General features: G+C 54.0%; 1 protein-coding gene across 1 annotated transcript in view; it reads right to left on the reverse strand.

Annotated features, from left to right (window-relative positions):
• Nucleotides 1-3,322: 3,322 nt before the first annotated feature.
• Nucleotides 3,323-14,749, reverse strand: part of DNAI2 (dynein axonemal intermediate chain 2) — a 28,233-nt gene continuing 16,806 nt past the window's right edge. Inside the window, exons 7-13 of the mRNA XM_059149084.1 lie at nt 13,875-14,014; nt 12,671-12,793; nt 10,220-10,443; nt 6,727-6,862; nt 6,086-6,232; nt 5,074-5,301; nt 3,323-4,067 (exon numbers count right to left, since the gene is read on the reverse strand). Of these exons, the coding sequence (XP_059005067.1) occupies nt 3,981-4,067; nt 5,074-5,301; nt 6,086-6,232; nt 6,727-6,862; nt 10,220-10,443; nt 12,671-12,793; nt 13,875-14,014 (1,085 nt within the window). The 3' untranslated portion in view covers nt 3,323-3,980. The remainder of the gene's footprint in view (nt 4,068-5,073; nt 5,302-6,085; nt 6,233-6,726; nt 6,863-10,219; nt 10,444-12,670; nt 12,794-13,874; nt 14,015-14,749) is intronic.

The following is a 14,749-nucleotide window of genomic DNA, read 5'->3' on the forward strand; positions in this document are numbered from 1 at the left end:
ATGCAACTTGCTGAACCACGGAGAGCTGGTGTTTCCGGTCCCTGCTCCGGGGCTTGGTTTCCCCGTGGTGGTGGAGGAGCTCCTCCTGGTCCTGAGGGTCCGTCTTCTTCATCTTCTCCTGCACCCCACCCCCACACCAGGGAAGCTGAGCGAGGCAGCCCCCCTGCAAAGACTGTGTGAGGGAAGCACACGGGGGATCTTCTTCCCGTGGAAGGAGCTGGGTAAGGAAGAGCCGTTCGTTCATTCCCCCAGGGCTGTCTCAGACAGCCTGGCACACATCCAGGGGCAGAGCACAGTGCCAGGCGGCTCCCTGGGACTGGCTTCCCCGGCTGCCCCTGAGGAGCTAGTGTTAGGTGTACTTACTAATAAACAGTGGCAGGAAGCTACCCGTGCCCTTCAATTGGATACATAGATAAACCAAGGGAGGCTTGGTGGAAACCAGATACTCCTGTGTTGGGCTGGTGGGTGGGTGGTTCCCTTAAAGTTTTGTCCTGTTCTCTGGCCCAGGTTGCCCCCGAGGCTGCACACCCAGGCTGCCTGGTTTGCAAATGGGGATGCTGCTGGGAGAATCAGGTCAAGTCTGAAGAAGCGTGATGTGGCTGGCTGGAAACCACCCTCCAGGCTTGCATACCAGACCCTGAATCGCATACCACACCCTGATCAGCCACAGGAGACCCCTGGTCATTCGGCCTCTCCTTTTTTCTTTCTTTTCTGTTCCCCCACGTGCATGAATCCCACCCAGGATGGCTCACGGAGGTGAACACCAGAGAAGATTCTGAGCTTCTGGACACAGCCCATCTTTACTTAAGAGACTTGTCACAACGTTGTCTCTGTTCTCAAACTGAGTCTTCCGCTTGCCTTCTGTGTTTCTGTCGACGACACCGCTGAGCCACCATTCGCGACCCCTCCCCCCCTTCCCCTCTGCCCAGATCCTGGGGGCTTTGCTTCTGCAGGTGTTTCTCTTCTCCATCCACATGCCCGGCGCCTGCTTCTACTTCTCCTCCCCTGAGCAGCACGCGGCCGCTTGCTCTGCCCCTGCCCGCTGTCTTCCCCGCCCTAACGGATGAGCAGACCCAACTACCTCGCTCTCCACGCCTCCTCGCGCCTCCTCCCGGTCTCATCGCCCTGATCTGCTCCGCACACGCAGGCTCCCGCCATCATCGTTCTAAAAGACAGTTTGGCGCCATTACCTCCCTTGAGATCCCACCGTGGCTCCCCGAGGCCTTTCACGCGGACCGTGCCCCTTAGCCTGGAGTCCTGGCCTTCTCCGGCTCATCTTTGGCCCCTGCCCTCGTCCTGCCCCTGTTCTGGCCGCGCTCTATCATGGGCAGCCTTCTGGGTGGGCTGCTCCCTTCCGTCACGCCTGGCTTTTGGCTTTGTTCTTGTGTGTCTGTCCTGGAGGTCTGTCCTTCACTTACTCGTGTGGCGGGCAGCACAGATAAATGGCTTCTTCAAAACTCCTCTTACATGTCTTTCCCCCCTTTTCTGACTTCTTGAGATCTTTAGTCACATACCTGAAGCTTCTAGTGGGCAAAAGCTCCCCTCTGAGGCGGCCACGGCTCCTCTCTCAAATGTCATCATCCATGACCACTATTGTCACAAAGCAATGGTATTTTCAATCAGGGATCTGTGACGTTCTCCTCCTCCTCCCTCCATAGTCACCTGCAGCTAGAACCAATGCTTTCGATGAGCCCTGAGTGCTTTTCAAGCCCTGTGACCTTCTGGGGCCTCAGGGACCTAAATCCGCCCCTGCTTTTGAGGGGCTGTGGCTACTTCTAGCTCAGGAGTGGAAATGAAAGGCCCCTGGGACACAAGACATCCACCGAGGACTTTCCCTTCCTGCTGTCATCCCTCTGAGCACCCTGGACTTCCCAGAAGATGTCTCTCTGTGCAACCGTGTTTCTCTATTTCCCTGTGGATTTGTCCGCTCTTGTCTCTCCCGTGGATGTCCAGGCTCCCGGAGGGCAGAGTCGGCGTCTGCTTGCTCATCACTCTGGGGTCGGTACCCGGCTCAGGGCTGGGTGCAGACCTCAGAGCTCAGCCCTTTCTGCCTGTCAGTGAGCTCCCTAGAGACCTGCCCTGTCCACCATGATGTTTCCATCCCGTAGGCCCTTAGCATGTGGAGGTGCCGGCTCCTGGGTCTCTGGTTCTGGAAGTCAGGGAAGAGCCATGGGGGGTGCTGGTCTGACCCTGGGGGGTGACCTGTAGTCAAGTTTGCCTCACCCGACGGTCCTGCTGAGAGTACCCCCTACCACTTAGGTCAGTCCAAAATGTGCCCAGACATTGCCAAACGTCCTGTCGGGGACAAAATCGCCCCCAGTTGAAACCACAGCTCTCCGGGCATCTCTGGGGCCCGTGTCCTCACACACTGAGGCGCCTGTCACAAGAGACAATACAGAGTGAGACACCTGGGGTGTCGGCGCCCTCTGCTCAGATGGCAAGGCCAGGCAGGGGGCAGAAACTCAGCCGGCCCACTCCTCTTCCTGGGACTCAGGCATTGCCCCCTCTCTCTGTGCCTCACGTGGCGCATCGGTGACTTGGGGACTGAAGATGGGGCCGCTGCAAAGGTCAGGCACTGGATAAATAGGTCCCACGATGAGTATTTTTTTTAAATAGAGATTTTATTTATTTGACACAGAGAGTGAGCGAGTGAGAGAGAGAGAACACAAGCAGGGGTAGTGGGAGAGGGAGAAAGAAACAGGCTTGCTGAGCAGGGAGCCAATGTGCGGCTCGATCCCAGGATGCTGGGACCATGACCTGAGCCGGAGGCAGATTAACCAACTGAGCCACCAAGGCCCCTCCCCCCCCACGTATTAAAGTCTGGCCACAGTGGCAACTTCATATTGTTTTTCATTTGGTCACAAAGGGTGGCTGACCCTGGGTCCCTCTCCAGTAAGATTCTAAACTCAGGCAAGGTTTTAAAGGGTATTTTGGGTCCCCGTTAGGACTATTTGACACCCACAGAATGGATGGTGGTTGGGGGACTTTGGGTGCACAGCTGGCTCTGAGGAGACCTCTTGGCTTTGGACGTTTCTGATAATGGTCACTGAGTGCTCTGCTGTACCACGGTCCCTGCTGTCACTACGGGCCCTGCATGTGCCTGCCAGGGGCGGTGGAGACTGCGTGTCTGAGCTCCTGTCTCTACTCTGCCCTGCGCTAGCTCTGTGACCCAGGCCAGTCTCCCCACTTCTCCTGGAATCTGATTGTTCCTCTGGAGAGTAGGGGCAATCAAAGACCAAGCCTTCCAGGGATTCTGCACAAAGAATTAGATGAGAGAACACAGAAAGCTCTCGGCACAGGACGTACAATGAGCACTCGCTGGTAGCACTGTTATTAATTTAATTTTGTAAGAATTAAGAGAGTGGAAAGCTTGCAGGCAAACAGCTATAATCGAACTCGCTCGTGCATCTCCTCCCCGAGGTAAACATGCCAGGGCAGGGGGGTTGGTGGGGGGGGGGTTTGCCCAGAAACATTTTAGAAGCGGACGGACCATGTTTCTGAGTTTTTCTGAGTTGTAGGAGAGGGGAGGTTCAGAAAGGGAGAAGGAGAAGCCCCTCTCCCCGCTCACGGGTCTTTCTGAGGCTTCGCCAGGGCTGAGGCAAGCCCACTTGGAAAAGGTCTGCAGGCTTCACAGGAAAATGATTGCCCGAAAAGCCCTGCGGGGAGCTGAACTGGAGGGAACAGGCAGGGCCTGGCTGAAAGGCAGGGTGTGCTCCACTGGCTGAGAAGGGGTCCCCAGCTCCGCCAGGAGCCCTGCCCTTTCCCGCCCTCCAACAGGTCCCGTGGGACTGGGCTCAGCGGGTCAACGGGGTCCTATCCTTTGTGGGACTTCGGGTCGTGTCAGGGCCCCCTGCTCCCCCAGCCCGCCCTCTGTTGATGCTTTAAGGGAGGCGCTCAGTGCCCACTTGGGAAGCCAGCGCTGTGCCAGGAAACGAAGGTGCAGAGCGAGTGGGGCTGCGGGCAAGGCTGGCCTGACCCTTCTAGGCCAGAGTCCCGGCACGCTTGTCTTCTTCCTCCCCTTGGTCCTCTCCTTCCATCTCCTCATCTGCCTCCAGATCCCGATGGGTCTGCAGAAACAGTGCAGAATCACTGAGGCCAAAACAGCTGCTGGGTGCTCAGGAGACTGCTACCAGCTCCGTGGCCTCGAGGGCCTAGTGGGTGCTCCAAGCTGGCGGGTGCAGAGGGCGGGCAAGGTCTAGGGCACCTGACAGACTCGGGTACAAGTCCTATGTCTGTTGCTGTGCTTCCTGGGTGACCTCGGGAAGTCTCTTTGGTCCCCTGACCTGTAAAATGGACATGATTCCTCGCAGGGCTGTGACCCGGAATAGAAACAACAGGAGTAAGGACCCCGCATCTCTTTCTCAGCCCTGACCCCAGCATTTCTGGCCAACCACAGAAAACTTAAGAGAAAGGCAGGCCGAAGTGGGGTTGTCCTGCGCCCCGCACTCCCTGCGGAGGCCCAGCTTCTCCAAGAGGGGGTGTTCGAGCAGCGGGATGAGCCCCATTTGGGACCCCCAGCACCAAGCCCGCTGTCTGCTGGGTACATTGCTCCGTGGAGGGTGGCCACTGTCAGCGCTGCCTGCTGGAGGGCAGGATGGGCCGGAATCTGGGACTCCAGTCCCACCTCTGCAGTAAGCGGCGGGAGGGCTGTGCCCCGCCTTGCCACGCAGTGTGAGGATAAGGCCTCTCGTAGCCAAATGCTTCCAGACGCAAAAGGAGCGGCAGACATCAGAGCCGGGCCCAGCCCCAGCGCAGGGAGACAGAGTGGGAAGAGCTCGTGACATGGGACCAGTTTGTCCTCTCCAAGCATTTACCTGTCTTCTGCCACCTGCCTGCTCCAGCGACACCCAGGAGGCCACCACCCATCTCTCGAAAGCGGGGCAGTCCACCTGGAGACTTAAGACTTCTCAGGAGGAAGAGAGTCACTCCCCCATTTCCCGGATGGACAGGTTAAGGTCCACTTGCTGAGGCCACTTGCCTGAGGTCACCCAGGAGGTCAGCCAGTAGGAGGAACCCAGGCCTGGGGCTCCCCCCCAAACCCCTCCCACCCAGTGCCCCTGCTTGGGGTCCTACAGGCTTTGGCTTCTTCTTGATGGCTTCCACCTCCTTCTTCTTCAGCTCCGTGAAGATGATGTCGAAGAACTCCTCCTCGGCCTTGGTGACCAGTTCCTCCAGGTTGAGGGTGGTCTCCTCCTCTCTCTGGTCATCGTCCTTGCCCTCCGCCTTGCCCTTCTCCTTCAGCCGCATCTCCCGGTGCCTGGCCTCCAGAATCTTCTCCCGCCGGGTCTCCCGCTCAAATATCTGGGGCACATAGGGACAGGGAGGCCCTTGGGAGGAGGGCAGCAGCCAGCAGCCAGCTCTCAGCATGGGGTCAAGCTGAGTTCTCTTGGCTCAGTGCAGCCCCAAAGGCGTCTGTTCTCAGCTCTAAGGGCAAGAGAGGAGGGCTGGACATTGAGGTCGGGAGGCAGGAGCAGAGCTGCCAAGTCGCCCAGTTCCAAGGGGTTTCCAGAATAAAGATGGCAGCGTGAAGAACGCCCTTACAGCTGTGCACTGTGGGGCCCTGGGCCCAAGGAAGCACCTGCTTGGGGGCGGGCCCACGGTTCCAGCAGAGCCTGGGGGCTGGCCCCAGGCCTGAGCACCAAGCCTCCAGTTCCCCGGTGTGCCCATGGTGCTGGGGAGATGCCGCCGGGGTCCCTCAGGGGGCGCGGGGGGTGCAGTGACAGATCTCAGCCTCCCAACCCCTTTCCCCAGGATCCTCGCCTTCCCTGTGTCTTCTCTAAGGGCATCTCTGACCCTTTGACAGGGTCTGTTGCAAAGAGATGTCATCTGTGAAGCCAGACAAACTGACCTATCAAACCACTTTGACAGCGACAAGCCCAGAGGGGTGAGGTCACTCACCCCGGGCTGATGTGTGGGCAGGTCACGGTGAGTTCAGACATCCTGACCCCACTTACCTGCTCATGTGGGGGACACCACGCCGCCTCCCCAAAGGTCCATGCATTTCCCGGAAGGTGGGGGGGGGGGGCTGATGTTTGACTCTGGCTAGCCTGCTCTGCCGCGGGCTGGGTCTGTGCAGGATACTTACGGAAGAAGCTATGTTCTTCTCATTCCTCTGCAGAGTGCACAGCCCACTGGAGACCTCCAGCAGCGTGGTGGTCCCTAGCTGAGAACCGCAGGCGATGAAGCACCCGTTGTCCTGCACCCGGAGGCAGAACAGGGCCTCGTCACACACCTGTTGGAAGGTCCCAGCAGACCCGGTTGGGAAGGAGAGATTCAATGACGTCTGACGCCCAGGGATGGGGGCGCTTCACCAAGCTCTGTGTTCAAACACCTTTGGTGACTCCCCTGACTCGCAAAATGAAGGTCACGCTCTGAGATGGGTTGTCAGAACCCTTTGCCCCCTTCGCTCACTGTCCACCCCAGCCCCCACCCTCCACCCTCCACCCTCCACCCCTTCCGTCCAGCCCCACGGCCATCCTGCCGTGTCCCAAACCCCGTGCCCTTCCATGGTCTAAGCCAGCAGGGCTCGGCTCCAGCTATGCAAATATAACATCAGCTTGGGTTGGAAGGGTCTCCTGCCAGGAGCCCATGCCCGGGCTGCCTGAGGTGTACATCTGACGGGAGACCAGGCCTTCTACTCTCTTCTTTCTAAATTTCCCCCAGGTGATTCTACTGAGCCACCAGACCCCAAAGGCCTCCATGCATGGGGAGTGGGATATACATGACCTTCAGGCTGAGGGCAGGGTCACAATGCTTGAACACAAAGTCCCAGATGTCCAGGGTCCCATCCATTTTGGTGGTGAAGAAGACTGCTGGCCTCACTGGGCTCCAGGCACCGTCGGTGAGGTAAGACATGTGGTACCTGGGGGGACCCGGGGGTGTCACTGGTCAAGGACTACTGTGGTTGGGGGGCACAGAGAGGCTGCTGAGCAATGGCTCTGCTCATCCAGGCTCCCTGGACTCCAGGGACTCATCGCTGGGCAGGAAGTTCTTTCTTCTGTCTGACGTCTAGCCATGCCAACCTGCTCACCAGCAGTTCACAGTCTGCATTTTAAAGGTTACGGTCCTGGGGGGCCTGGGGCGCTCAGCTGGTTAAGCATCTGATTCTTGATTCAGCTCAGGTCATGATCTCAGGGTTCTGGTGTCAAACCCCATGTTGGACTCTGTGTTTAGCAGGGAGTCTGCTTGTCTCCTCTCCCTCCACCCCTCCCATGATTGCATGCTCTTTCTCTTTCCAATCAATCAATTAATCAATCAATCTTGAAAAAAAGTCTCCAGTCCTGCCAAGGGGCTGGCCACTGGTATTTCCCCACTGGAACAGGTGCATGCCGCTGGATCTAGGCCCAGTCTTCCAGCCATGGGACTCACAGAAAGGAGTCAGAGGAAGAGTGTGTGCAGAGAAGTTCCTAATATTGACATAGGATGAGTGCTATACTTCCTACTATACTATACTTCCTTTCTGCTATGAGGAAGAAATACAAAATGTCAACTCAAAATGAGTTAAAGACTTAAACACAAGACCCGAATCCATAAAATTCCTGCAAGGAAACATGGGAAAATCTCCTTGATATTGGCTTTGACAACCATTTCTTGGATATAAATCCAGAAGCACAAGCAACAAGAGCAAAAATAGACAAGTGGGATACATCGATGTAAAAGCTTCTATACAACAAAGTTGAAAAATGAAAAAATAACTTAGGAATGGGAGAAAACATTTGCAAATCACATATGTGATAAAGAGTTAATATCCAAAATATATAAGGAACTCATACCAAAAAATTTCATAGGGAGTAACTCGATTAAAAAATGGGCAATGGGCTTGAACAGGTACTTCTCCAAAGAAGAGATCGAGATGACCAATAGGTTCATGAAAAGGTGCTCACCATCACTCATCATCAGGGAAGCACAAATCAAAAGCACAAAGAGATTAAAAAAAAGAAAAACCAAACCACACACATGAGGAGATAGCTCCCCATGCCTGTTTGAATGGCCGTCATCAAAAAGACAAGAAACAGTGTTGGTGAGGACGCAGAGAAAAGTCTATCTTCGTGCACGGTTGGTGGGAATGCAAACGGATGCAACCACTGTGGAAAACAGCATAGAGGGGCCTCAAAAAATTAAAAATAGTACTAGCCAACAATCCAGCACCCCCACTTCTGGGTATTTATCCAAAGAAATTAAAATCAGCATCTCAAAGAGATACCCACACCCTCATGTTCATTGCACCATTATTCACAACAGCCAAGAGATGGAAACAACCTAAGTGTCCACCAGATGGTGGATGAATAAAGGGAATGTGGTCTATAGATTCAACGGGATGTTATTCAGCCCGAAAAAAGGAGATCCTGCCATTTGCAGCAACGTGGAAGGACCCAGAGAACATTATCCTAAGAGAGATGAGCCAGACCAGAAAGACAAATACTTTATGATCTCACTTCTATGTGGAATCATGAAAGTCAAACTCAGCAGCAAGAGAGTAGAGCTCTGGTTGCCAGGGGCTGGGGTGTGGGGGGAGGAGGAAAACAGGAAGGTGATGGTCAAAGGGTACAAACTTTCATTTATGTGGGATACATAAGTCCTGGAGATCTAGTGTGTGATCTAGTAATGCCTCTAGCTAACCACACTGTAGCAAATAGTAACATTTGCTAACAGGGTAGAACCCATGTTAACTGTTCTTACCACCCCCCCCATAAGAATAATTATAATAAAGGGGGCAGGAGAGAGGTGATGGGTATGGTTATGGCTCTGATGGTGGTCATGGTTGCACTTGTGTAACTTATCCCGATTCATGGAGCCTGTGTGCATTCAGTACAACCTTTTCCATGTCGATGACACCTCCATAGAATGGTTGAATATATATGTATATATATATTCAACAATTATATATGTTTTATATACATATTAGATATATATATATATATATATATATATATATATATATATGATGAAAAAGTCAGAACCTGGGTAGGTGGTGTTGAGCTCTAACTCCCCATGGGACCTGGAACAAAGTGTTACCCTCTGCACCCTCTGGAGAATAGAGAGATTGGCCCAGACGTCTGCTCCAAAAGCAGAGGTAGCCAGAATCATAAAGCCCCTGAGGAAATCCTTATCATGCCCATTCCTTGGTCAAATGCAAGATCCCATAAAACAGCCTTGGAGTCCAGAGTTAATAATAATAATAATAACAACTCCTCCCAGGAGATCCTGATGCCCCCAGATTTGGAAACCCCTGGAAGAGAAGATGCCCATCCAGGTCCACAGTGGCACCAACACTGCAGGACCTGTGACCACGTGAGCTGGAATGGAACCCCAGATCCACACACGTGAAGGTTGAGAAAGCACATGTTCCCCCACCTCAGGCCTCTGCTCTGGTCTCTTGGCTCTGCCTGCATTGTAACATCCCCATGGATGTGGCTCTCCCCGGCTCCCCCAGGGCCAGTGGGACCATGCAGGGGGGCTCAGTCTCCGGCATCCCCTTGGCCTCTCCTCTGGGCAGACTGGGCAATTCCACAAGCGTCTCTGATCCAACGCCAGAGCTCACAGCTCTGTCCCTCTCTGCTCCTATGTGCTCACCCTCCCAGGAGAGGAAACCCACGAAGCTGTCCTGCTGAGTGGTCCGGATTCTTTTTTTGTTGTTGTTGTTTTTTAAGATTTTATTTATTTATTTATTTGACAGAGAGAGAGATCACAAGTAGATGGAGAGGCAGGCAGAGAGAGAGAGAGAGAGAAAGGGAAGCAGACTCCCTGCTGAGCAGAGAGCCTGATGTGGGACTTGATCCCAGGACCCTGAGATCATGACCTGAGCTGAAGGCAGTGGCTTAATCCACTGAGCCACCTAGGCGCCCCAAGGTCCGGATTCTTAATCCAAGCTTCCTGGATTCAAATCCCACCTCTGCTCCTCACCAGCTGAGGGACCAGGAACAAGTGGCTCTACTTCCCCATGCCTTTGTCCCCTGACACAGACCACAAAGGATAAGAGGAGCTGTGCTACCTACTTGTGGGATTGTCTTGAGATCCTGAAAAAGAACCCAAGGCTGTTATTCTTACCAGCCCAGGCTGCTGGAACCACATTCCTCCATAAAGTGGCCGGATTAGGCCGCTCCCAGCACAAGCTCTGGTGTGTGTGGAGGGGCGGTCTCTCCATGTTATGGGTGGGCATACGGAGGCTCAGAGCATTCCTGGGCTGGACCCCTCTGTCCCCTCCCACCCTCCCTCTTACTTGGTCCACATGATGGATGACTCCCGGCTGTCCTCTGACCAGATGCGGGCGGTCCAGTCACCGACGGTCAGGAAGTTCTTCGGGTAGAATGGGTTTCTCTGGAGGGCATAGATGGGGCCATGGTGGCCTGAGAAGGTGCACACAATCTTCTCGGCTGATGTCTTGGCCTTGCGGTTGCAGGAGATGACAATGCCCTGCTCGGTGCCCACCATGAACTTGGTTGGCTGTGGGGGGGGGGGTGACACAGGAGCAGAAGGCGCCATGAAATGTCAGCTTGGGGCTTCATTGTCATGGGGAGCAGCCTCCTGGGATCTGAGCGGAGGGGGCTGAAGGTGCTGGGAGGGCCTTTGGTTTAAGCCTCAGCTCAGGCTGTTCCGCAGCCCCTGCTAAGGAGCTGTCCCCCCCCACTTCCCAGCTTCATCAGACCCCCACTACCGTGAGACCTCGCGTCAGGGCGCCCCATCTTAATGAAGCATTCTCTACTCTTCTGGTCCCGGGGAGACTCATCAAGTCACGTGATGAGCACCTCTTCACGGAGCACCATTGTGTCCATGAGGCATTTTGCTATACAGAGTCTAGAAAGCCCCCTCACCCAGGCTCCAGCCACTCCCTGCAGAACTGGGCAGAACTGCTCCTGGCACCTTTATTCACAGAGGTGAAGAGGTCAAAGCAACTCAAGTATCCCAACCCCAGTGACCCTGGATGGACGCATGGGGTGTGCTCTGTACACAGTGGAAGATTGTTTGGCTTTAAAAAGGAAGGAAGTTCATGGTTTTACACAGGAAAAACAGGGGGCGCCTGGGTGGCTCAGTAGGTTAAGTGTCCAACTCTTGATTTTGCCTCAGGTCATGATCTCAGGGTCATGAGGTCGATCAGCTTCTGCATGGGCCTCCATGCTCAGTGGGAAATCTGCTTGAGATTCTCTCTCTCCCTCTCCCTTAGCTCCTTCCTCCACTCGTGTGCACGTGCACTTTCTCTCTCCTCTCAGATGAATAAATAAATAAATATCTTAATAATACATTATATGTTCATAAAAAAATACAATAAAAAAATCTTTAAAAAGAAAAGAAAAGAAACAACTGGACTCCAGGTTGGGGGTCAAAGGATAGTGAAGAGACACAGCTTGAAAGGCCCAGAAGCGTGAGTAATGAAGGAAACCTCCAGACTCCTGCAAGCCAGTCATGGGGAGAAGTGCCGGATCCCTAAACCGCAGGGGAGTCATGGGGAGAAGTGCCCGGATCTGATGGACCACCATGCCACTAGCCTCAGGCTTCTTGGTGGGGTTGGCCTGGCGAGCCTGGGCCTGGAGTCAGAGCCCTGGGTTTGAGCCCGGGTGGCTCCATGTTCTAGAGTGCGTGACTTCCCCACTAAGACTCATCTGTTTATCTGGAAAGCAGGGATAATAACGTTACCTCACAAGACCGTCGTGTGTGAGGATGCAGGCTCATCACGCAAGACAGTTACTAACGTCCGGCACACGCCTGTGCTCAGCTGCAAGCCTGGGAGCGCTGGAGACTAGTGGTGGCACGGTCACCACATCCGGCACTTACTCTAGACACCCCCTGGTTTCAGCACAGAAGGCGTTTCTGTGTCCTCTCTGCTGTGACTACCATGCCCAGTGGTGGGGGTCTGTTAACTTGTCTTCCATCTCATCTCACCAGCTGGTTCCCCAGCCTTGGGTGAGCACTCCCAGGGCAGGGGTGAGGCCAGAGCACCTCCACGCCCCAAGCGCCTGGGAATGATGTCACATGACCTGAGAGCAAACAAGGGATAATCCCCAGCGGTAGCCAGGCCTGGGCTTCAGCAAGACATAAACTAGGAACCAGCCCAAGGCAGAGAGTCATCTGGGAAAGTTGTTTTCCTTGCTTTGGCGGTGGTGTGGGGGGGAGGGGGGTGTCTTCGTTTGCTGCTTCCAGAAGCTTCTATCCTCTGACACATTCACATTACTGCTCAGTTTCGGTATTTCTTTACCATCCCTTCCCGTCGCTAGTACTGGAATCACGCCTGTGCTCTGGTTTTCCGAGGAGCCTTCTCTGGCCTCATTTGCTTCCCCAATATCTCTTCCTTCCCTTCAGAAAGTGAAGCGACCCACACGAGGCAGGGCCAGAGCGTGGCCTCTCCTTGTTGGTCCTGGGCAGGGCTCTTCCCACAGAGTGAGGCCTTTCTGGAATCCTGTCCTCTGCAAAAACTTGCCTTCTGCTCAGAGAGGGCCACTAGCCAGTGACTTTTTGTGTGAACGAGAGGGCTTGGCGTCTTTCCGCAAGAAGCTCTGCTGCCCCCTGCTGGAGAGTCCTTGAAAAGACCACGTAGGTCCAGGATGACCACCGGAGGGAGGGACGGCCCTCCATGGAGCGGCAAAGAGCGCAGGGTAGGTAGTCCTGGCCTGCCCCGCCCTTGGCTCTGGCTGCCCCAGCGATGGAAAGCCGGGGAAGGAAGAGCTGGGACACTCACCAAAGTGGACTCGAACTCCAGGGAGATGGCCCCCAAGGCGTTCTCCAACCTCTCCTTTCTGGTAATGTCCAGGATTACCACCTCGGTGGGTTCGCTCATTTTTCGGATATCCCACCACATGACCTGGAGGAGGACAGGGCAACTGTGAGAACAGAGGCGCCTCGATTCTCCTGGCTTTTGCCTTCCCTACCTCCCCCACCCCCTGCCACTTTCCCAGGGTCCACCCCTGGGACCAAAGGGGTGAGTGTTAAGAGGTGCCCAGCAACCTGCAGGACAAACATGCTTTGGAGAACCACCACTCCGGCCCACGGTCTTAAGCTTGGCTCACGATCAGGGTCACAGGCAAGCTTCGTAAAATCTAGAAACTGGGGCCTCACTCCAGACCTTACTGCATCAAAATCACCAAATGTGGGTTCTGGGATCTGAACTCTCAAAGTCTCCCCACAATATGGTAATACATAGCAGTGTTGTAAATGCCCGCATGTTTTGATCCAGAAATCCTACTGTATGCTATAGGTGTGCCTTCACACGTGTGCAAAGACCTATATACAAGCACACACTTTATTACATTATTCTTAGAATGACAACATGTTGAAATCCATTTAAATAAATTATGGCATAGCCATGCAGTTCTTTTTTTTTTTTTTTTTTTTTTAAGTTGGCTCCATGCCCAGTGTGGAACCCCACACAGGGCTCAAACTCATGACCCTGAGATCAAGACTTAAGCTGAGATCAAGAGTCAGACACTTAACTGACTGAGCCACCCAGGCACCCCCCTAATGGAGTTCTTAATGGGCACGGGGCAGTGTTTTATGAAGTATAAAACCATCTTCAAGATAGACTAAATGAAAAATATCAAGTGCAGGTATTTACCTACGTGTAAGGTGTGCAGGAAGAAAGTGAAGAAGATGGATGTATTTGCTCCTGTATAGAGAGACTATCCCTGAAGGCAGCCATAAGAAGCTGAGGCAAGTGGGTGCCTATGGGAAGGGGGGCTGGGAGGCTTGTGGGAAGATGTGGGAGGAAGGTGTTTCCCTCTCTGCCCTTTTGTACCTTTTGAATTTTGTCCCATGCGCATGCATTACTTACTCTTTAATTTTAAAATAAAATGCAAAAGGAAACATTCCCCCTGGGATTTTGAAGGGGAACCAGGGAAGTGTCATTGCTCCCCACAACCCTGCCCCCCACAGTGGCCGGCCAGTACCTGCCCATCTGTGGATGCCGAGAAGAACTCAGTTCCTGTCTTTGATTGCAGCCAGATGGAGCCATACACAGGATCTCGATGGCTGAACTCAATGGTGGACAGCTCTGCCACCAAGCTGCCCTTACGGGTGTCCCAACAGGCTGGAGGGGGGTGCGGAATGAGGGGAAGGTGAACAGAAGCCCAAACTCCCTTTCCGGCTACAGGGAGAGGTGATGGAGGAATGCTGCTTCTCTTGGTTTGGCAGGAATGTGGTTTTTCAGAATCAGGGTTTGGTCCCAACCTGCCCGAGTTTCTTACCGACCCTTGAAGTTCACACACAATCTCTATGGGAAGACTCCCATAGTGTGAAGTGCAAGCTTCACTCATTTCTGTTGAGCCCCTACTATGTGTTGAGCACCACACTAGACCCTCGGGAAGCCTCTGGGATAAGATGGTTCCTGTTCCTGAGAGGCAGGAAGGGGGATGGTGCAAGCACAGCTCATGCTGGGATCAGTCTGGTGAGGGACACATGGGGGTGGTCAGGGCAAGCTTCCTGGAAAGAGTGAGAAGGACTACGGACTGAGGAGGAGCCTAGGATGAGACAATATATACAGCCAGAGAGAAGAGTGTCTCCACCCCCAGAGAAAGGCTCCTGAAAGTAAGAACATTGAGGCAAATCTCTCCTGCTGCATACACTCCTTCCCTTTTATCTTCCACACCTTGGCTGCCCCTGCTGGGAGATGGGAATGCAACTCACAGAACCTTTACTCACATCCATTACTGGGGCTTCACCTCTGCTGCTTTACTTTTGAAACTTATCTAGTTTCTGTCTTGACAGATTGTGTTTTCATTTTACCATGAGTGTGCAGCAAGGACCCACTCTATTACCCAGAGCT

Source organism: Mustela lutreola, chromosome 15 (assembly GCF_030435805.1).
Source record: "Mustela lutreola isolate mMusLut2 chromosome 15, mMusLut2.pri, whole genome shotgun sequence".
NCBI classification, from domain to species: Eukaryota; Metazoa; Chordata; class Mammalia; order Carnivora; family Mustelidae; genus Mustela; species Mustela lutreola.